The sequence below is a fragment of the Lycium barbarum genome, chromosome 4 (genome assembly GCF_019175385.1).
Source record: "Lycium barbarum isolate Lr01 chromosome 4, ASM1917538v2, whole genome shotgun sequence".
Taxonomy (NCBI): Eukaryota; Viridiplantae; Streptophyta; class Magnoliopsida; order Solanales; family Solanaceae; genus Lycium; species Lycium barbarum.
The window spans coordinates 69,120,540-69,143,796 of NC_083340.1; the positions used below are offsets into that span (position 1 = coordinate 69,120,540).

The window sequence follows — 23,257 nt, forward strand, 5'->3', positions numbered from 1 at the left end:
GCCAAACTCCTTTGACAGCCTTACAATTCTTCAAAAAGCAACCTCATGTTTCAACATAAAAATGTACAGTTAATTATCAAAATATTCTTTACTTTTACAGGAAAAACTGCCACCCGAGCATCTAAACCATCCACACTGAAAGAGCTAAGCGGAGAAATAATCTAAGCCCAGGACATATAAACTACTTTAGAAACCATTATACAACCAATGTGAGATAGGTTCCATAACGTCCACTCGTACATGTAACCACGCTCCAGGGTTTACATGTGAACTGAAGACCTTTTCCTTCTTTCTTTCCTTTTAAGAAGACCGAAGAAGTTCAACAGGAAGAGCGGTACTGGAGCAGAGGGTGTGGACTCATCAGGTACATCCAGATAAGACGGGGGCCAAAAGGACGGAGAGCAAGCTCAATAGGTTGAAAAGTGAGCCTTGAGCAGAAAGAGAATGCTCAGCAGGCTACAGAGTATGTCTCGAGTAGAGTTAATGGTTCAATAAGTTGAGTTAAAAGAGGAAGCCCAAAGCAATAGAACAGGTAAGAAAGATTACAAGCTTACCGAAATTCGGTCCTGATAGCATTGGAAGAATCTGATTATCTAATCCAACACTTTAAGACAAAAAGTGGCGTATCCAGGAGATTAAACCCCTTTGTAAACTATTGTACAACTGATTGCGAAATAAATTCTATATCACAAGCCATCAAAACTCTGTATGACTCGTCGGCATCCAAAAAGAAGGACGAGAAAGGTAAGCATGGAGGAGAGTAGATAACAGAATAGGCGAAAAAGAATTAACATGAGAGAGGGTCAAAGGAGGATAGGCACTTGTACGGCTTGGGCATCAGTTCTTGAGTCAAATTTCAGAGGATCAGTTACTATGTATAGGTTGACAAGATTACAACTTTGCGACTCATTCCTCTAAGTGACAATTCATCTAGCATTAGATATCACTTCATATACTTTCAGCTCTAAGAGAAGTCATGCTTGCACTTAGTCTGACTACAGAAGCAGAAACTTTCCCTACCTTATCAGAGATAATTGGCACATGGCGACCAAATGTCAATGGCACAATAGCCTGCTTTCCTATATACTTAGAATAACGTTCATCCTGCAAAACAGCATCAATAATATATAAACTGCAGATTCACATGGAAAGGGATTCAGTTTCCCTGCGAAATCAGTTAAACCTATCAATAGAGAACGTGTAATACAAGAAACAAGAAAAACTACCAACTTCACTTGACTCAAAATCTTCATAGACAACGTGAAGACATGCGACAAGATAAACGGTAAGCAAAACACCACTTCTGTTCATTTTTTTTTCACAATAAATCATTTGGCCAGCAGAAGGGGAACCTTGGAGCAACGATAAAGCTATCTCTGTGTGACCTATAGGTCATGGGTTATCCTTTTTTGAGAAAGAAAACAAAACTCAGTTATCAAAAGTACGGGTAATGAATTTTGATTTCTTGAAAGTTGTGAAAGTTATATACAAATCAAATGGTGGCCAATAATTTTGAATGTTCTATTATTTTGATAACCGAGATCGCCCATACAAATTTTAAACATGTAATGTTTTCTCTATGAAGCCCATTACTTTAATAATTTCGTCTAATATCAAATAACTTAATAAAATCCATTTTTAATCAAATCTTGTCAAATAAAATTTTTGCCCTCTTCTGAAAAGACCGATTTTTTATTAGATAAAGTTCAGGGCGATATACCTGAGGATTAACAGCAATGGCAGTATCACCAAATAAAGTCTCTGGGCGTGTGGTCGCAATTGTCAAAAAGTCACTCCTGCCCCAAAAAATTTAAGAAAATAATAATTAGATAACCAAATTAGAACATTGAGAAAAAAAATTACATTGGTAGAAGGCAACTAACAGTATAAGCCTTTTATAAGCCACACCGAATGGAAAATAGCCGAAGCCCAATAGTAAAGAAAATAAGCAGAGAGCTTGGCTGATAAGAAATTAAAATCTAGCTACAATTAAGGCTCGCAGTAAGCAGTTATAAATTGAAAAGCACGCTACCAATAACCTTAAAAGCGTGTTGACTTTTCTTATATCTGGTGAGCAAAAGATACATCAAGCGAAACAGCATTTTCACCTAGGTCTGACTAGAGTGCATACCTATTTACAACATAAAGTTCTGAAAACTTTACTGGAAAACATTATACAGGAGAGCCATTTACAACATAAATTCTGAAAACTTTAGTGGAAAATGTTATACAGCAGAGAGCCATTTCATAGAACGTTCTACCGAGTTAAACTGGTTGTGGCACTGGCATCTGCTTGCTGTTTGAATGATGATAATAAGTAGCTCATACTGGGAATGATGTTCCCATGTTGATAGAAGCAAATGACATAAAGTAAGAATAGCGTGGAGATGCCCCCAAAAAAGGATATAAGTAGTTTCCGTACTTGCTGTAAAATATTTCCTTGCTTAGTTTTAATCAACCAAACATCATATAATAGTTTTACGAAATGCAAAAATATATTACGTCAAAACCAAAATAGGCTTGATCATGCCAATTTCTTTTAAGTAAACTAGCTAGACTTGATTGTGGTTCCGACAAACAAAACTAGGACATGGATTGAAGCAATTTATTTTGGAAAAGAAAAGCCTTCTTAGCAGCAAGACCAAAAGTATAAAGATAACTTAAGCTACTTGAGTGGTGAAATCCCATTTTCATAATCTCAAACTTGAAATTCAGCAAATAGCAACCGCTGAAGAGATCTCATGGAGACAAAAATCAAGATGTTTATGGTTGAAAGAGGGGGATAAGAATACAAAGTTTTTCCAAAGAATGGCCAACTCTCATAGAAAGGGCAATACCATTGACAGACTCAAAATAGGGGATGAAGTAATTGAAGACAAAGGAAGGATCAAGGATGGTATTCTGGAGTACTATCAACAAATTTACAAAGAAACTGAATCTTGGAGACCCTCAGCTGTCTTTGAAGGTCTGTCAAGTCTCAACACAGTGGATAAAGAGGACCTTGAACTTCCTTTCACCGAAATGGAGATTTTAGAAGCTCTCATGACTTGTGCCCCTGACAAAGCTCCAGGCCCTGATGGTTTCACTATGGCTTTCTTTCAAAAATCATGGAACTTCATCAAAGCAGACCTGCTAGCAGCTTTTAATTTCTTTCATCAAAACTGCCAAATGGTGAGATCATGCAATGCCTCTTTCATTGCTCTTATCCCAAAGAAGAAAGGGGCCGCAGAGCTTAGAGATTATAGGCCTATAAGTCTTATAGGCAGTGTCTACAAATTGCTGGCCAAAATTTTAGCTAAGAGGCTCGGAAAAGTGGTGGATTCCTTAGTTTCTGGACAGCAGAGTGCTTTTCTGAAGAATAGACAGATCACTGATGCATCTACGATTGCCAATGAAGTGCTAGACTGGAAAATTAAAAGTGATGAGACTGGGATCCTATGCAAATTAGATATTGAGAAAGCTTTTGATCAGCTTAACTGGGCTTATTTAGTCAACATTTTGAAGCAAATGGGTTTCGGGGAAAGGTGGATAAGGTGGATTTATTTCTGTATTTCGACAGTGAAGTTTTCAATTCTGGTGAACAGAAGTCCAGTTGGGTTTTTCTCTTCTCAAAAGGGACTCAGGCAGGGGGATCCATTGTCCCCTTTCCTCTTTATCATTGCGATGGAAGGATTATCTCAGCTGTTAGCAAAGGCCAAAGAACTTCAGTGGATTCAAGGGTTCCAAGTGGGCAGAAATCCTTCCACCTCAGTCTCAGTCTCTCATCTACTCTATGCAGATGACACCCTTATATTTTGTGGAGCTGATTGTCAGCAGGTCTCTAATCTCAACACTACCCTCATGATCTTTGAGGCCATCTCTGGACTTCATATCAACATGCGTAAGAGCACTATATATCCAGTGAATGAAGTGACCAACCTAGAAGCTCTTGCTGATATTCTTAGCTGCAAAACAGGCTCCTTTCCCACCACCTATTTGGGACTTCCTTTGGGTGCTAAATTCAAATCATCTGGGATATGGAGTGGGGTCATTGAAAGAATGGAGAAAAGACTAGCCACTTGGAAGATGCAATATCTCTCATTGGGTGGCAGGCTCACCCTCATCAAAAGTGTCCTAGACAGCATTCCCACTTACTTTATGTCACTCTTCCCTATGCCAACCTCAGTTCTAAAGCAAATTGACAGGCTTAGAAGGAAATTCCTATGGGAAGGTAACAGTGTTACTCATAAATTCTCTTTGGTCAAATGGCAATCAGTTATTCAACCCAAAGGCCAAGGGGGGCTGGGGATTAGAAATCTTAAGTTTCATAACAACAGCCTACTCATGAAGTGGCTTTGGAGATATGGTCAAAATGAGGCAGGGTACTGGAAGGAAATCATCAAAGCTAAATATGGTATTCAAGACCACTGGACTGCAAAGAAAAGCAATGAACCACATGGTGTTGGAGTATGGAAACACATCAGTAGTCTCCAAGAGGAATTCTTCCAGGCTGTCTCATTCAAGGCTGGAAATGGGCTCAAGATCAGATTTTGGCAGGACAAATGGCTTGGGGACACTTTAGTAAAAGATTTATTTCCCTCACTATTTCTGATAGCTTCTAACAAAGAAGCAACATTAGCTCAATATAGAGTTAACAACTGTTGGACACCAATTTTAAGGAGAAACTTACAGGATTGGGAAGTTGATGATTTTCTTTCTCTATTAGAAAGTTTGGGACAAAGTACTTTGGTGGCAGATTTTCAGGACAGAATACTCTGGGGAAATTCTAAGGAAAAGATTTTCACTGTGAAGGAATGTTACAACAACTGGTGCTCTCAAAATAGCCTTTTAGAGGTTTGGCCTTGGAAGCTTGTATGGAGAACCAGACAGCCTCTCAGAGTTACTTGCTTCACTTGGACTGCACTGAAGGAAGCATGCCTAACACAAGACAATCTTAGAAGGAGAGGTGTAATAGTTGTTAACATGTGTACCATGTGCAAGCAGACCAATGAAAGTGTCAACCATCTATTTTTGCACTGCCCTGCAGCAGCTAGCCTCTGGTTTTTCTTCTACTCTATGCTTGGTCTACAATGGGTAATGCCCTTCAACATCAAAGATGCATATGCTAGCTGGATACTCTGGAGAGTTGACAAATCCATTAAAAGAATTTGGAGAATGATCCCAGCAGTAATTTTTTGGACCCTATGGAAGGAGAGAAACAACAGATGCTTTGAAGGAATCTCAACTCCTATTTGCTCTCTAAAGTCTAGGTGTTTAGTTAGTCTTTTTAGTTGGCATTTTTTTGCCCCTGTAAACAATGTGGGTAACTTTCTAGATTTTATCAGCTCCTTTTCTCTAGTTCAGTAGAGATAGGATATCTTTAGATTGTTCTACAGGTTTTGCCAAGCCTGCCAGCTTTTCCCATCTGTAACCTTGCATCTTCTTGATGTTTTACTAATGAATTTTATTACTTTACCAAAAAAAAAAGTCCCATTTTCATACTACCATTTCAATGATAATGCTCCCCCCGTTTCAGTTTATGTGACATACTTTTCTTATTAGTTTGTTTCAGAGAGAATGATATACTTCTAATTTTACCCTTAACGAGATGTTTTAATAGACACACAAATATTATGATATGTTTAAGGCCACAAGTTTCAAAGTTTTATAGCCACACAGATGTTTTGCTATGTTTAAGACCACAACTTTTAAAAGCCTTGATTTCTTTCTTAAATCCCATGCCTATTCAGACTATGTCACATAAATTGGAAGGGAGGGAGTAGTTTAAAACATTAAATTAAGGTCAAGAAGAAAATACAAGTGATTAGCTGCAAGTGTGTCTTTACTTTGAACCTCCAGCAACACGATACTTGATGTAATAAAGTGCACCAGGTTCTTCAGAATACTCTACTTCCTGAGGTGGAAAAGCAATTCACATTAACCAATGAGATTTAACCACTAATTAACAAGAGAATCATAAAAGATGCAAAGTATTTCCAACTGCATAAATAGCATACCAAGTCTGAAACTGCAGTCTGCAAATTAGGAGACCAATTAACCATATAAGAACCTGCAAATTTCCAATGTGACAGGTAATGAGTTTAGGTGAAAGTTGGCATCCAGAAGAACACTTAGGTTTAAGCATCTTGCAGAAAGCCTATCGTTGGTTTAAGTCCAGTATTTGATTAAAAAGGTGCAGTTCAAATGCCGTTTCACTCTGAAGGATCTATCAACAGCTCTACTTTTTCCATGTCAAGAGATCCAATGAAATGTCAGTCCCAGTTAGATACGCATGTCATCCAGGTTCAGGCTTCTAAAGGAAGCTCCAAATACTTTTTAACTATATGTAGAAGTATTTCACGTGAGTGCTACAGTGAAACATTTTTGCTTTTAAGATCAAATAAAATTAGAGGAACAAGGATATATTAAATCGTCAACATTCAACAAAGAAAAAAATGCTTAACAATTGTAAAGATCAGTTTCATGCTCCCGGGCACATTTACCAAGGATTCTCTCTCCTACTTTCTAGGATTGCAGAAGCTCACTTTTCCGGCAAGGAATACCGGAATTAGACCTTTTCTTTCAAGCCAACAATAGTCACCCACTGTGATTATTGCCAAAATCCCTATTTTTTTAGTCGTCTTTTTCAGTTCTGATCTTAAAGTAGCATGGAGAAGAACAGAATTTATTTCAATGCTGGTTTCAAGTCATTTGACATCACTAGGTGTATATCAGGCAATACCATCTGGTTCGACTGGGAGGAAAGAAGCAGGAACAGGTTGAGAAGGATAACTTTGAGCAAGAAGATCATGGAGTGGGTATGCTTCACCTTCAAGGAAGCTTCAAATGACCAAAAAAAGTTGGTGAGGAGATGAAGGACAAAAGATCAGGTGGCTGACTTCTTTGGTACTAGGAAGTACAATGAACATGGCAGATACATGAGCATTTTGTCCCTCAAAGGTGAAGCAAGATCAGTTATTATTGTACCTGAACTAGCCATCAATGCAGGCTGGAGAGATATAGCTCATAAGATTGAAAGATTCATTAATTTCTCTCCTCAACCAACAGTCAGGCATCCCCCCAAACTGACTAACAAAGATTTTCCGTACACAAAGGTTGTTGAAGACAGTAAATGGCAACCCCAATCAACAACAAAGGATAGCATAGTTAATGAAGAGGGTATATTGGGAAGATGCATAACTGGTTTCTTTGGGGAAAAGGAAACCCCCACCCTTTCAGATATTAGAAGGTGGGCATCTTCCACATGGAAGAAAGCTTTCGGGGTTAATATCTACGAGATGGCTGGACATTTGTTCCTTTTCGAGTTCCCAAATAGGAACATGGCCGAGCAGATTTTACAAGGGGAATGGGTTTGGAAAAATTTCAAGATCAAGCTAGAGTGGTGGAACCCTTTTGTTGGCTGTATACCAGTCCAACAGAAGAAAATTTCGACTTGGATCAGAGCAGTAGGGCTGCCACTCCATTTATGGTCAGACGACATATTCAAAGAAATCGACGACAAGTGTGGAGGGTGGAAGAAGACAGAAGAAGCAACTGAATTGAAAAATCGCCTAAAATGGGCTCGAATTGAAGTCATAGGTGAGGCTCGATGCATACCCAGTGAGGTCACCGTCTCTAGGGGGGGATACAATTTCATAATCCTGATCTGGGTTGAGAGAAATACAATATTTGAGAAGATTCCGGCCAAAGAACTGGCTAGGGTTCAGGCAGCTGCTGTAGAGATCATTGATCAAAGAAGAGTACAAGAGCAGGTTAATATCCAGAGGTCCAAAGCCTCGTACGAGGTTATTAACCAAGTCTGCTCTATGACAGCTGTTGACTGGAGAACCTACAGTCACGTGGGTGTTGCAGAATTTTTAAACAATGCTGAAGAAGCACGTGAGAGGCAGGTGACCTATTCAGAAAACATTAATAAGCAGTTGGGTCAGTCCAGCAACTTCAGTGGGCCAGATTCGGCCCAAGTCATCTTCAATGACTTAAATTCCCAGACCAATCTGAAAATAACAAGAGACATTATTTTTGAGGAATTAGCTGCACACAGAACATCCTCTTCAGAAAACCCACAAGGCTTATTACTTACGGCTGAAACAGAGGAGTACATGCATGCAAAGACTCCTAATTGTTTAGGAGTTTCAGAAAGAGAGAAGGAAGCAGACATACAATTGACAAGGGCAGAGGGGGAAAATATGGTGGAAGAGGAGGGGGGGTTCTTGATTTCCACAAAGAACAGCAGTTGGAAAATCTCGATTCAAGCATTAATGGGGAGTTATGGGATGTGGAAGTGGAAGAGGCCGTACCTATTCTAACAGAGCAGGAAATTCCTGCTATTGACAAGGAGAGAGTTACGACTGTTTGGGTTCGCCAACATATTATCAAGCTAGGCAAGATTTTTGGCGCCGACTTCAAGGGACATGAAGAAGAAGCCCGAGAACTTCTTATGCAAATTGATGAGTGCAGGCAAGCTAGAAGGATGGAACCTGCCATGGAAATTAAAAAATCCAGAGCCAGAGGATCACAGGAGTTAAAGAAATTAATTGATTTTGATGTTAAATTCAAAAGTAATGGGAGCAGGAACAAGGGGAAAGGGAAAACATAGTTAAGTAATGAAGCTCAATCTTGTGTCATGGAATGTAAGGGGATTAAACGATGTGGGGAAAAGAAGGATGGTAAAGAGCCTTGTAGATCATTGGAGAGCAGACATTGTAAAGAGCCTTGTAGATCATTGGAGAGCAGACATTCTTTGTTTTCAGGAAACCAAGCTAGAGGGGAACATTCAAGATTTAGTAAAACAAATTTGGGGGGGAAGATGGGTAAGATATGCTTGCCTAGAAGCAAGGGTACTAGAGGGGGAATTATTATGCTATGGGATGGTAGAGTTTGGAAGGGGGAGGTTCTTCAAACGGGTGTTTACACTTTAACTTGCAAGTTTGAGGCTGTGCTTCAGAATTTTAATTGCCATATATCTGGGGTCTATGCTCCACACTGTAAGGTGGAAAGGAGAGATGTATGGGATGAATTGGGGGCTGTTAGAGGACTTACGGAGGGGCCTTGGGCAGTTTGTGGTGATTTTAATGTTTGTAGGTTTCTTTCTGAAAAGAGGAATTGGCAGAGGAGATCTTCAGCCATGGTAAAATTTTCAGATCTCATAGAAGACTTGGAGCTTATTGATTTACACCTGGAAGGGGGTACTTACACCCGGTTCAAAGGTGATACTCACACCACAGCCTCTAGAATAGACAGGATCTTATTCTCATCCGATTGGAATGATCATTTCAGTAAGATGAAGCAAGCAACTCTTCAAAGGCTGACCTCTGACCATGTTCCAATTGCTCTCTTTTGTGGAGCTTGGGAACACAAAAAATCATATTTCAAGTTCGAAAATTGGTGGCTAAATACTGAAGGTTTTGTTGATAGAATCAGTGCTTGGTGGAATTCTTTTGTGTTCTATGGGAGGCCGGATTACATTTTTAGCTTGCAAACTGAGAGCCCTAAAAGGCAAGCTAAAAGAATGGAGCAGAAATGAACAAGGGAACCTGAACATTCAAAGGTCTAAATTGCTAAGTCAAATGGCAAGTTTGGACTCATTACTGGATAGCAGAGCATTGACAGAAGAGGAATCAATCAGGAAGGCAGCAATAGCTATGGAGTATGAGGACTTCTCAAAAATGAGGAAATTGCATGGAGACAAAGATCCAGGACCCTATGGTTGAAAGAAGGGGACAACAACACAAAGTTCTTTCACAATTCAGCCGATGCTCATAAGAGAAACAATTTTATTGACCATCTGGAAGTGCAAGGGGAAACCATTGTGGAGCCTGAAAGAGTTAAGGAGGAGATCATACTATATTACAACAAGCTCTACACTGAGACAGAGAACTGGAGGACTGCTGGGAATCTAATTAACTGTCCCTCAGTAACAGAATCAGAAAAGAACAATTTACAAGCCAGATTTAAGGAACAAGAAGTGTATAATTGCTTGAAAAAGTGTGCTACTGATAAAGCTCCTGGCCCTGATGGATACACCATGGGATTCTTTATCAAATGTTGGGAAATCCTGAAACAAGACATCATGGAGGCTTTTCACAATTTTCATGACCAAGACATGTTTGAGAAGAGCTTCAATGCTACTTATATTGCATTAATTCCCAAGAAGACAGGGGCAAAGGAACTGAAAGATTTCAGACCTATAAGCTTGATAGGTAGTTTCTATAAGCTTTTGTCTAAGGTACTCACTGAGAGGTTAGAAAAGGTGGTGGATAAGCTTATAGATTCTCAACAGATGGCTTTCATCAGAGGAAGACAAATCATGGATGTTGTGTTGATTGCTAATGAAGCAGTAGATTCAAGAATATCACAAAATAAGCCTGGCATTTTGTGTAAGTTGGATATTGAGAAAGCATATGATCATGTTAACTGGGAGTTTCTACTTAGAATCCTCAGGCAAGTGGGTTTTGGGGAGAAATGGATCAAATGGATCAGGTTCTGTATATCTAATGTGAAATTCTCTGTCCTAGTTAATGGAGCCCCTGAAGGCTTCTTTGATGCTCAAAGAGGAATTAGGCAAGGGAATCCCCTATCCCCGTTTCTATTCATTCTAGCTATGGAGGGTTTAAACAACATGATCAAAACAGCAAAAGTAAATGGATGGATCACAGGTTTTGAGGTTTCCACAAACAGTGAGAGGAGTTTGGAGGTGACTCATCTCCAATATGTGGATGACACTCTGATTTTTTGTGATGCAAATGAGGAACAACTAAAATATCTGAGAGTAATTCTGGTACTATTTGAAGGCATCTCAAGGCTTCACATCAACTGGGGGAAAAGCCATATATATCCCATCAATTCAGTCCCTAATATAGAGCTTCTAGCCACAATCTTGGGAGGTGAAGTAGGTTCTTTACCCACTGTTTATCTTGGGATGCCATTGGGTGCTAAATCAAGGTCAAAGAACATTTGGGATGCAGTTCCGGAAAAGTGTGAGAAGTTGTCTAGATGGAAAGCACAATATTTGTCATTGGGAGGCAGGCTCACTCTGTCAATGCAGTTCTTGATGCTCTTCCAACATATATGTTATCCTTATTTCCTATCCCCTCAAGTGTAGTCCAAAGACTGGACAAGCTCAGAAGGTCCTTCTTCTGGCAAGGAAACAAGGAAAAGAAAAGTTATCATTTGGTTAAGTGGAAAGTTCTGATCAGTAGTAAAAAACAAGGTGGTCTTGGTATCAAAAATTTGAAGAATCAAAGTAAGGCTTTAAATTTGAAGTGGCTGTGGAGGTATGCTCAAGACTCACAATCTTTATGGGGAAAAGTGATCAAATTGAAGCATGGGGAGCTGGATTTTTGGGCTACTAAGGAGGTAAATAAACCATATGGTGTAACTGTCTGGAGATCAATCAGAGCATGGTGGCCTTTTTTAAAGAGCCACTCTGTTATCAGAGTATATAATGGCAACAAAACAATTTTCTGGAAGGATAGGTGGTTGGGAAACAGAAGTTCGGAGGAGCTATTTCCTGATATGTTTGCTCTGGCACAGCATCAGAACAAAACAGTGGCTGAAATGTGGTCACCTCAAGGCTGGGAGTTGATCTTAAGAAGAATGTTGAATGACTGGGAAATACCTAGACTAGTTGAGCTTTATAAACATTTGTAGTCTTTCCAAGGGCTGAAGGATGGGGTGGACTGTTTGTGGTGGACTGGGCATAACAAGGGGCACTACAAAGTGAGTTCAGGCTATAAGATCATGAACATGACTGAGCCACAAAACTCTAACTGGCCATGGAGACAAATTTGGAAAGTTAAGATACCTCTTAAGGTTGCATGCTTTACATGGTTGCTAGCCAAAAAAGCTGTTTTGACTTTTGACACATGAAAACCTGAGAAAGAGAAGGATTACATTAGTTTCAAATTGTTGCTTATGTGCGGAAGCATCCGAGACAGTGGGGCATCTGTTTTTACATTGCAGAATTACTGATCAGCTATGGAAGATTTTTATCAATCTCAGAGGCATCTCTTGGACAATGCCTAGCAAGATTGTTGACACTCTTTCTAGCTGGGAGGAGGCTGGGATTGGGGCCAGGAATAGAAGCTACTGGAGGATCATTCCAGCTTGCATATGGTGGACAATCTGGAAAGAAAGGAACTCCAGATGTTTTGAGGATAGAAGTAGCACTCTACAGAAGATCAAGCAAGACTGTATGTTGCTATTTTGTTTTTGGTGTACAAAGAATCCCTCTGTAGATGCAGAATCAATCTTACAAGTTCTTGACTCATGTTAGGATTTTACTTTCTTAGCTTCTTAGTTTTCTTTTTTCTTTTGTAAAGGGGTTTTCAGTACTATCTAAGTACTGGTCTATAACACAAAGTTGTTACCTGTTCAAAAAAAAAAAAAAAATGCTTAACAATTGTGTATGCTGCAGAATGTTGAAGCCGTCTCCACCCACAGCTATCCTTTAGCAACAATAGTTTCTTTCTGAGAAAGGTAATAACTTGTATTGAAGTCCAAAGGATCAGCATCAATGCTGCTAAGAGCTGTAGTTAAAAGCTCCAAGAGGAGCCAAAAAAGGGATCAGCCAGTGGCTGAAGATCTAAAACATTAACAGTTGCCTATCAGATCTACTAGGTCGCCTACATCACTAACAATATCTTGTTTACACCCAAAATTAAAAAAAAAAAAAAACTAAGGCAATTCATCTTGATCTTCTGAGTGGAATTATCATTTAGCAACAATAATTAGGAAAGCCTATAATGCAAAGGATTAAACAATTTTGATCAACGCAACCAAGCAGAAATTATATGTTCACTTTGCATCATGCATATACCCTAGAAGTTAGCACCCCACACCCTTTATCTTTCTTGTAGCCAAGAGACTAATTTTGCTGTTCGTAAAGTAACTTCATCATTGGAATGATTAACTTTTGGTTGTCATCAAAAACACGAGATCTATTCAAAAGACAAGCCAAAAGCAAATAAAAGGAAAAACATAATCTATCCCGGAGGAGCTACTACATATTCTCTCCCCCACCCACCTCAACCAAAAGAAAAACATAAAACCCAAAACATAGTATAGAAAGAGGCAGTACTACTCTTGGGAAAATGAAAATCAAGAAGTTCTCAAGGTAAGTCTACTTTCTTCAAGGCAATAGAGTTTGCCAGAATAGCTCATTTAATCAAGCAACAGTCTCTATCTTTTACTTAAAAAAATCATACGAAGTTTTGGAAAGGGAGTAATGTGTACCCTGATAAATTAACCCTTTCTCATGAAGCCTTATAAATGCTTCAACTACTGCTCCTGCAACAATTGCATTTTTAAAATTAGACTCCTGTTATGCAAATGGATGATATATGTATATATATGACAAAAAAGAAATAATACAATATTTATCAGTGGACCAGTATTAGCGTCATCTATATCTGGATGCAGAACCAGGTACATTTTCATGCAATAAACTATTTTCAAAAAAACAGTATGTAGGATGACAAACTAAGATGAGGAGCCACTTAGAGAATTCATAGCTTGCTATCCTAAAGAGTTGATATCCGTATTCTTTAGACAAGTTCGCACCACAGAATTGATGGGACTTTTACTGAATGGAAGGTGATCTTACTACTCAGCTGTTCATCAAGGGTAAAACGTTCTCTGGTCCAATCACATGAAGCACCAAGTCTCTTTATCTGGTTAGTAATTGTTCCACCATACCTAAGTAATAAAAGGGAATAAGCCTTTCTTCTTTGATTGAAAAGAAATACTGAAAAAGCAAATTGGAAAGATGAACAAGGACAATATATCCTTAAAAGGAAAAAAGAAAAGATCAAATATATTAGGAGGATATGCATTGAATCCAAAGAATGATAGCATACTTCAACACCGTAGAAAGATAATCACCATGGTCTCTTTCCTGTAAAAGGAGAGCATGTGATCCTAAAATTTTGAAGCCAGCCATACAAGATTAAATACAGGTGCAAATTACAAACATATTAGATAAAATTAGAGAAGGTTGGACGCAATTTTTCCGCCATATCCTACCTAATGCATTGCTACATAGGAGCAACTTCTTCTGATAATTGAAGAATGTAAAAGAAGATTAGGCATACCGTCGGGGGCGGAGCTACCCTTGCCCGAGGGACACCCCTTCGCCGGAAAATTACATTGTTTAGATAGGTCAAATTTTGGTTTTATACGTATATATACTCGTGTTGACACCTCTTGACAACATCGATGGTTTAGTGCAACGGTGAAGGGGCTGCATAAATTCTCTAAGGTCGTGTGTTCGGTCTCTGGTCGCGACAGAATTATAAATTTTTGAAAATAATACCTCCATCGCCTGTATTAATTCTTGTAGTAGAGGAGGTGGTAAATAGTTCATTTTGTAGAAAAAAACCTAACCTCTCTGCTACGACTCATAACATAAAGACAAGTCTCCAATAAAAGATTAGCTTTTAGAATTTGGGAATTCAAGTACTACTAGCACCAAAAGTTCTTATTAATGAGACATTCCTCAAGACAAAGCTCTCATCCTGAAGACTCTTTCTCCCAAGTCATTCCCCGAATTTTTTGTAACATTGTACTTTCATATGTTGACTCCCCTAAGTAGCTGCTAAAAGGTGCTAGTTCAATCTTCCACATGTCAAAACACATCCCAAATCTGGTGTATAACCCAAAGCCTTCATTTTCACCTTTAATTCTTAAAAATTTGATGATTGAGTAGTACTATAAATGGAAATAAAAAATTTGTTTCTGCAAAATTAACCATGGACATGTGGGCTATAAAGGAAGTAAGAATCATCTTAGCCAATATAACATCAAATAATGTCTTAAGGAGTTGAGTAGGTGCTGTGTTACTTTCAGAATGCTAAGTAATTTATTTTATATGTTTCTGACCTTGTCTTTTTCATACTTTAGATGTATTATAATTGCTTGTTTACATGTGACCGATTATGTATAATTTTCTTTGTGTGCATACTGCTTTCATTAGTCAAATTTATTTTGTTTGTTTTTTCGTGTATTGGCATAATACATAAACAGACCCTCAAACTTGGCCTCAGCTGGCAAGTATGCCCTCCAACTTTGGGGGTGCACAAGCAGGCACCTCAACTTGTATAAAGTTGAACACGTAAACCCAAATGTTGACGTAGCACGTAAATTTTGGAGGGGTCTAGATGATCATTTTGTAAGTTGGAGTGTTAAATTGACAAAGTGGAGACAAGTTGAGGTGCCTACTTGTGCACAACCAAAGTTGGAGGGCATACTTGCCAGCTGAAGCCAAGTTTGAGGGCCTGTTTAAGTATTTATATTTTGACAACCCTTAATGAAAATCCTAGTTCCACCATTTTATACCGTATACCTAAAATCAAATGGAGATAGAGTTAACTCAAAATGCTTATATGTGTTCTTAGTTGAGAATGCAACAGAATGGGAGCAAAGGGTTCAAATGGACAGTGCCAACTAGTTACATTAGGTGTGGTGTTTGCTGAGGGTGTCCGCATACGGTTAAGTGTCAGAATTAGGGAAACTTTATCTTACGCAGCCCCTAATTTTCCTTAAAGACAAATTATTTAGTACTGGAAAGGATGGATCTGAATAGAGCGAAGTGGATACAAGGATTCATATAACCAACCTGAACTAGTTTGAAGAGACGAATAATTGTCTGATCTAATTTAACTTGTTGAAGAGATGAAATATAATTTCTTATTATGGAGAAGGGCTCAACTCATTGACATATTAACAAAATAAAGAGTAATAAGGAAATTTCTATGCTTAAAATTCTCATGGGAAATATTCCTGTTACTACTCTACTGTTCAATGGTTACAGAACATGCAGAAATCATTTTTTTATTTTCATTTCATCTTTTTCTAATTAGAAAATAAAATATTCACGTTAGTAGAGAGGAGGTTGTTACTACTGGGACATTGAATAATAGAGGCCAGCTGGATTACTCTATCTAACAAGAAAATTATGGTACTTATCAAAGAGAAGATCTTGGTACTTTACCTTTTCATGGTGTTTGTTATTTTTCTAATTAGAAATTAAAATATTCATGTTAGTGGAGAGGAGGATGTTAGTACTGGGAGATTGAATAATAGATGCCAACAGCAGTACTCTATCTAACAAGGTAATTATGGTACTTATCAAAGAAGAAGAAGAAGAAGAAGATTTTGCTGCTTCAGCTTTTCATGGTGCTTGTTATTCTTCTTTTCATTTTATACTATCTTTCTTACTTGTGAGCGTTTGCTGATAGCCAGAATGGTAATCATTCAACAAAATATGTGTAATTATCTAAACGAATAGGTAAAAGAACTTTCTGCATCTTCTGGATGTTTTTAATAAAATTATCATTATTTCATTAAAAAAATGAATAGATAAAGGTTCACTAGTAGCTTGAGAGATCCCTAGGAAAATAACATGTAGGTGAAAAAAAATTCTGTTTCTTTTTAGATCGGTTAGCATATATGAGAAACAGTTTTATGACCATAAATCATGTAGCAATGCAGAATTTACTAAATAAGTAGCTTAAATAAGAATGAGCAGATATACTTCTGTTTCCATTCCCATACTCGTTTTGTAAACTCGTCTCTACCCAAATCAGCCCTTTTTACTCCTTCTGCAGCTAGCATTCTCTCCACAACCAACTAGAAAACAGAGAAAACAAAAAGATAAGAGGTATTCAGTTTTGCACAGCCAAGCAAAAATAACAATTTTTGATAGTTAAGATCATTATGGAAAACGAGCATATTTTTAAAAATAAAAAGGATAATTGACAAGTGGCGCCAATTACACAACAAGATAAAGTACTGCCACAAGTTTGAGAAGAACGAAAAAGGACCACCAACATATTACCTACCGCAGAGAAAGAAACTGTAGATACATTTGAGGAAGTAAATGATGGAACACCTTACTAAACATCAACACTATGTAACTAATATCAGCATCTGAAGTTTCAAAAGTAGATTTCTCATATTGGCGACCACAGTTCTGTACACCAAAACAAGCAAAAATAACGTCCATTCTATGTGCATTTGCACAAAGATAACACTGGAAAACAGCTCAAACTCAACTAGCTCGCAGCGAAAGTTCTTGCATACCCAAAATGGTCCATGAAAGTAAGAATTTTCATCAAAATTGGATGAAACCAAGACAAAATTATGAATGGATGGCAAGCAATATAAGATCAAATCTCAAATGATATGCAGTTAAGTAAAAATAATAAGCTTTTGGATGTAGAGGGAACCTGAGTTGCAATACCAGCATGATCTGTTCCAGGAAGCCAAAGGGTAGGTCTTCCCTTCATACGGTTATATCGTATCATGATATCCTGACATAGAAGACGATGGAAATGAAGTAATTTAGAAAATCTGAGATATATCAACTAACAGATAAAATGATCACTTTGTGAGCTGAAATATGAAAAGTAATAGACCAATAGTAATCAAGAACAACATTGTGCGATCCCTCCCCATTAATTGTACAACAACGTACCCAGTGAAATCTCACATAGTGGGGTCTGGGGAATGTAGAGTGTATGCAGACCTCCCCATTAAATTGTGTGACAAGATAATCCAAGAAGACTTTTTTTAGCCATGAACTACGACTTTCAGAATCATGTCATTCCACAATAGTTATTTATGTCTTCTCTGTGTTTTACCAGTTGATTTCAGGCATCCTCTTTTTTTTTTTTTTTTTTTTGTTGAGAAGGTAACATTTCAGGCATCCTCTTTTGGTTGACCTATCCTTAGGGATGTCTTCTAAGCAGTGGATGCATTTTTTGAAGGAATTAAGTGAAGCATGTTTGGTTAGTTGGAGAGCCATCATGCTATGCTATTGGGATGATATTGTAAGATTAGGCAGATCAGTAGCTATAGCACCTGTTTTCTCTGATGTGATTATCATTCAATGTGTCACATTCTGTCAGCAGTGGACTGGCAGCTTTGTTCAGCAAGACATGGACTTGGCTAAAATGTCAGGTGGAGATTGTGGATGTATGGTGCCAGGTACTCGCATAACTCGAGCAAAGAAGGTTCATTTGCATCAGATAATCAGTTCAAGATGTTTGGTTCATGTTATGCATTCACACAAAGTTGTTGGCCCACTTAATGAGGTGAAATTGGTAACGCAAAATTTCTTTCTGACCAATCTGAATTTAAAATTGAGAATTGGGACATGTCGATAAGCCGAGTGGTCAGAAAAGGCCACGTTTCCAGGTCAAGAAACAATGTCGTGGTGAGCAGCGAGCCATGAACTATAAACTTGGAAGAGCGGGCAAAAATCTTGTCAAGGAGCACAGTGAGAAATGTCTATTCATGTTAAGGGCTGAAATGGAACAGAAGGTAAGACCCCAAACTACCATGCGGGCATAAGTTTGGTGCCTACTATCATAAAAGAAAAGCAGTGTGTGCAAATGAGGCTGAAGCCAGGCTAGTGGGGATGTTGGCACAAGTGTCACAGCAACAACCGCGTTGGGCGAATATGCTATGTACCTACCATCATGGGGGAAAGCGATCTCCAAGAGTTAGCTCTATGCAAAGCTGAGGCCAAGCAATGAAGAGTTGCGCCTGTGGGTCAGGACAATCGTGAGGAAAGACTTAAAAGCAAGCTTCCTTGTGGGGAGTTCAAGTATCAAACTTCAGCAGAGTCAACCACCATCTATGTGAATGTGAGCCAAACCACTTCAAGGGGAAGCAAGGTCAGAATTGGGCCAAACCGCTACCGGGGGGGGGGGGGAGGCGATGTCGATATTGTCTCAAGCCACTTAGAGCGACGGAGATGCCAAAGTTGGCCATGCTACTGCGTGGGGAGGCCAGGTCAAAACTGGGCCAAACCTCTAAGACGGGGCAATGCCGATATAGCGTCAAGCCAATTCGAGCGAGGAGATACCAGGAGTTGGCCAAGCCACCGCGAGGGGAGGCAATGTGCTAAATCACCAAGGTGAGAAGACAAGACCAGAGGAGGAATAGCTTAAACTTTTGGATGACATGATCACACACTACAATATGGCACTAGAGCAGGAAAAGGGCGTTTCAATTGTCAAATAAAAAATTCAACGTGCTTCGCCAATGAAAAATACACAGGGCCACACATGAGGGGGCGTGTTGAAAGCATAATTAAGTAAATAAATGTGTGTTGTAATCTAACAATTTTAAACATTTAGATAAAAATGGTTACACCATTCAACACTCACCGAACCCTATGTATACCCTTTAAATAGACATAGAAATCTCCGAAAGACAAATCGTGTCTTCGTGTGCACAAAGACATGGGAAAGGTGAAACATTAATTAACTATCCTATGATACTACAGCCCCTATATGGCTTCTATATGTTCAAAAAATCTCAGTCATACTCGCATTGCACTAGAACATTCAATCTCATAAATCTTTGACAACCAAAATGGAAACAAGATTCTCAAAGGTTGAAAGTCATTATGGATTTACTGTCTTTTAGAACCACTTGTTAATACTACGAAATTCGTAACCCTCATATTTCCTAAAAATTAAAATTCCAGAATACTGAAGACAAATGGTTTGTCTCTGCACTAGAATGTAATACAGCATTGTGGCAGAAATACATCCTGGGAAAACGAAAAAGAACGCATTGTGAGTGTGGGAATTAGAGGGTTAAAGTCTGGTTGAGGTTTATGATAGCATCATCTGTCTAGCATAAAGCAACTAGTCATATTTTACGTTTTAATCTGAGGCTTCCTATAGAATTCACATAACACTGATTCTTAGCCCGTCAGTAGTCACCTAATTGATATTTGATAATTTCTTTCACATATTTATGTGGGATTACACTGGGTATGTTGTTGTTGTATATTTAAATATCTAGAACCTCGATTTAGCATAAGGCACTGTTTCTTTATCAAACAAACCAAAGCACCAAATGTTGTTTGATAACTTTATTGACTATTCATGTTAAACCTGACAAGGCATTGTAAAATAATAATCCATGCCTGATAGCCTTAGTAATTAGTCAGTTTCCAGAAATGATTTTTAATAACGCAAAGATAAGACACCACATCCATTCAGTTTGAATTATAGAGCCTTTTTTGTATAAGCTATCGCAACATTACTTCTAGCTTTGTGCCCCAAAATACAAAAATAAAGTAGCAAGTGAGATTTAGACAATAATTACTTGATATATTGAATGATGACCTTGTATAACTCGAGAAAGACCATTCAAAAGAATAAGTTAGAGCAAACAAATCAAAAAGAACTATAATAAGAGCATATGCCGGAATTTAATACATAATATACTGAACGCAACCTCAAGCGTCACAAACATAGCGTGGCCCATGTGCAGCGAACCGGTAACATTAGGTGGTGGCATTGGAACTACAAAAGGATCGCTCCCTTTGACAGTGTTTGGTTTGAAATATCCTTGAGACTCCCACCTAACAACAACAATTTCACTTATTAGAATTTGCAGAGTAGTGAATAATTAGAAGGTGATCATTTAACCATCATTCTGAGATGCAGAAATGTGAGGTCAATTCATATGACTTTATTAGTTTGGTTTTGTATTATTTATGGAGAAGAAGATATAACAACCTACTATAAACTAACCAAATTTTGTGTAATTATTAATCACTCTAACTATAGTCAATTGAAGTTAACAGTGAAACATTACACCAAAACTGCAAAAATATAAAGTTGGAAAGTAAACCTAATGTATTGTATTGTACTGTTAGTTTAGATACAATGTTTGTTTTGATTGTTACTTTAATTTTATTGTATTGTTTCGTTATGTAGCGAGAAAACTCTCCTTTTGTATAACGACCGATTTGGTGTTATCGCGTCGTTACCTTATTTATTTTTTCTCATTTTGTTTTACTTATTTTCTGATAATCATATTCTATCTTTCATCATACCTTTTTATGATAGCTCTACATTGTACCCTACTTTTATGGTAGGTTTATCCTTCAAATTGGTGATGTTAGAAATTATGTAACGACGGAAAACGATGCAATCTATCCAAACATTGTATTCATCAAAACAATGCAGTAAGATACAGTACAATATAATACGACATATTATGAAACAATATGCAACAGCCATCCAAACAGAGTGAAGGTAGAACCGGTAAAGCTTTTTCTACTGAACAGCTTATCAGGCACTCCAAAAATTTTAAAAAATAAAAAAAGAATTCAACAATATAACGGAAATGAACTAATGGAAATATCATATATCACCATTTATATATGCGTTCTTCATTAGTGAAATCAAATGACTTTGCAACTTCCGGTGAAGTAAATATACCACCACGACTTTCTGCTTCCGCATTCACTGCATCATAAAAGCCATAATTAGTAGGCGTTTGGCCACACCAAATATTTTTCACTTTATTTGGAATTTTTTGAAGTTGGAGTGGCAGATGGAGATGTGTTTGGTTATAGTTTTCGCGATTGTTTGAATGCACTAAAAGTTGTGGGGGGGGAGGTAAATAGGATTTTAGGTGTTTTGCAAATTAAAAATATAAATTGAAGTTAGTATTTGGAATTTCATGGTCAAACGCTGATTTTCAAATAAAGAGTGTCTCTGGTATGGATGAGAAAATGTTTTTCAATTTTCCCCTCAAAATGTTTTGAAAAATAATTTTCTAAGGAAAACAAGTTTCTTGACACTTCCGCCCCACCCCCACAGTATTTAGCTAAATTACATGGGATAATATATTTTTGGTTAGTTAACAAACACTAGAAAATAAGTAAGAAATTTTCATGGAAACGATTTGCTTCATACCCAAAGTGAGAAAAAAGAAATCCGGAAAAATTCTTGTGGCCAAACGGGTTTCAACTCCGATGGAAATTACACAATTTTCAATGGCCAAACGGGCCCTTAAAGAGGAGACTTACAAGTGGCGAAGAATCGACGTGAGAGAGTAGTAGTAGAACGACGTCGTCGTCTTGTAGTGGAGAAGAGAAGTGGATTCAAACGGAAGCATAATGAAGAAGAAGAAGTTGAAGAAGATAAGAAAGAGGAAGTTGTGCACACTACTACAGCCATTTTGCAGACACACACTTCATGTACACCACTGGGCAGAGAGAGCACTTTTGTGGTTTTGTTATCCTCCCGCCGTTAACCTCTGGCCCTGTTTTTACCTTTCGCATTGTAAGGGAAACCGTGCAATTAGGTGAAATTTAATACACCACTGTCAAATTCTAATACTTCCACGTAAAAATATTTTGCGCGGATTGCCTTCCATACGGATTGGCCTTTAATAAAAATATGGGAGACAAAATAGAAATAACTACATCGCATGAGCCACAGTTTTTATGTAACTTTTTCCGGCATAAGTTTCGAATTTCTTTTATATTTTTCGATGTCAATAATATTTTCAACCACTTTTTTATTACTTTAAGTGTCGAAGGACAAAAATTAAAGACCAGATGTTTGAGTGGCAAAAATTAAAGACCACCCCACTTAGCGGCATTCGTGCGAATTGCCCTTGCACTTATTTATGTAAAACTAGTGAATTTATCCGCGCTACACGCGGTCTTGAAAGACCTCATTTTATATACAATTTTTTAAATATATATTAAAAGTATTTAAAATTTATTCTTCATATACAAATACATATAGATTATAGTTCAAATTTTAATGTGTTTTATTATTAACACTTCATTTTACATTTTTCTAAGAGTCGTCATTTTTAAAAACACTTGAGTTTTGAGTCGAGGGTTTTTCGAAAACAGTATCTCTGACCCAAAAAGGGAGGGGTAGGATCTATGTACATCCTACCCTTCTCAAACTGCACTTGTGAGATTACATTGGGTATGTTATTGTTGTTGTTGTTGTTGAATAATTTTGTATAAGCCATATAGGTATAACTATAACTTTTTTTATTTTTAATATGTAAAGAAAAACTTTCTAGCAAATTGGTCTCTTTATGTGCATATGTATAATAAATTAAACATAATTTCGTTGTACATCTAATTTATGTAAATAAGTATTCAACTTTTTGAATAGGGAGTTCAACAATGTCATATTTTTATAAAAATGATTGATATCTCTTAAACAATTGAGCGTGCTAGCATATGAGGTACGAAACCTCATATTTTCTCTTTGTAGTAATCACTCTCAGTCAATGTTATGAATAAGAGAAAGAATTACAAAAAGGAATTACACTGGATGTGGAAGGTTGAAATGAAATATTGAAAGAAAGGCAACAAAAAGAAATTAAGGGGATCTTTAATGAATGTGAAAAAATATTGAGAGTATGATTTAAGAATTTGAATGTAGAATTAGTTACACACGCAATACTATCATTA

General features: G+C 37.6%; 1 protein-coding gene across 6 annotated transcripts in view; it reads right to left on the bottom strand.

Moving 5' to 3' along the window:
• The window catches only part of LOC132636070 (valine--tRNA ligase, chloroplastic/mitochondrial 2), a 37,213-nt gene extending 15,038 nt beyond the window's left edge, over positions 1-22,175 (bottom strand). Inside the window, exons 1-13 of one of the 6 annotated variants that reach the window (XM_060352745.1) lie at positions 21,842-22,175; positions 21,182-21,275; positions 20,257-20,383; positions 17,226-17,309; positions 16,532-16,626; positions 13,604-13,695; positions 13,234-13,287; positions 11,804-11,872; positions 8,298-8,477; positions 5,997-6,049; positions 5,826-5,893; positions 1,721-1,796; positions 1,021-1,104 (exon numbers count right to left, since the gene is read on the bottom strand). In XM_060352745.1, coding sequence (XP_060208728.1) covers positions 1,021-1,104; positions 1,721-1,796; positions 5,826-5,893; positions 5,997-6,049; positions 8,298-8,477; positions 11,804-11,872; positions 13,234-13,287; positions 13,604-13,695; positions 16,532-16,626; positions 17,226-17,309; positions 20,257-20,383; positions 21,182-21,275; positions 21,842-21,992 — 1,227 coding nt within the window. In that variant the 5' untranslated portion in view covers positions 21,993-22,175. Of the gene's footprint in view, positions 1-1,020; positions 1,105-1,720; positions 1,797-5,825; positions 5,894-5,996; positions 6,050-8,297; positions 8,478-11,803; positions 11,873-13,233; positions 13,288-13,603; positions 13,696-16,531; positions 16,627-17,225; positions 17,310-20,237; positions 20,384-21,181; positions 21,276-21,841 lie in introns of those variants that run through there. The other 5 variants (XM_060352743.1, XM_060352744.1, XM_060352746.1 and 2 more) reach the window with 5 other exon arrangements.
• Positions 22,176-23,257: the final 1,082 nt, after the last annotated feature.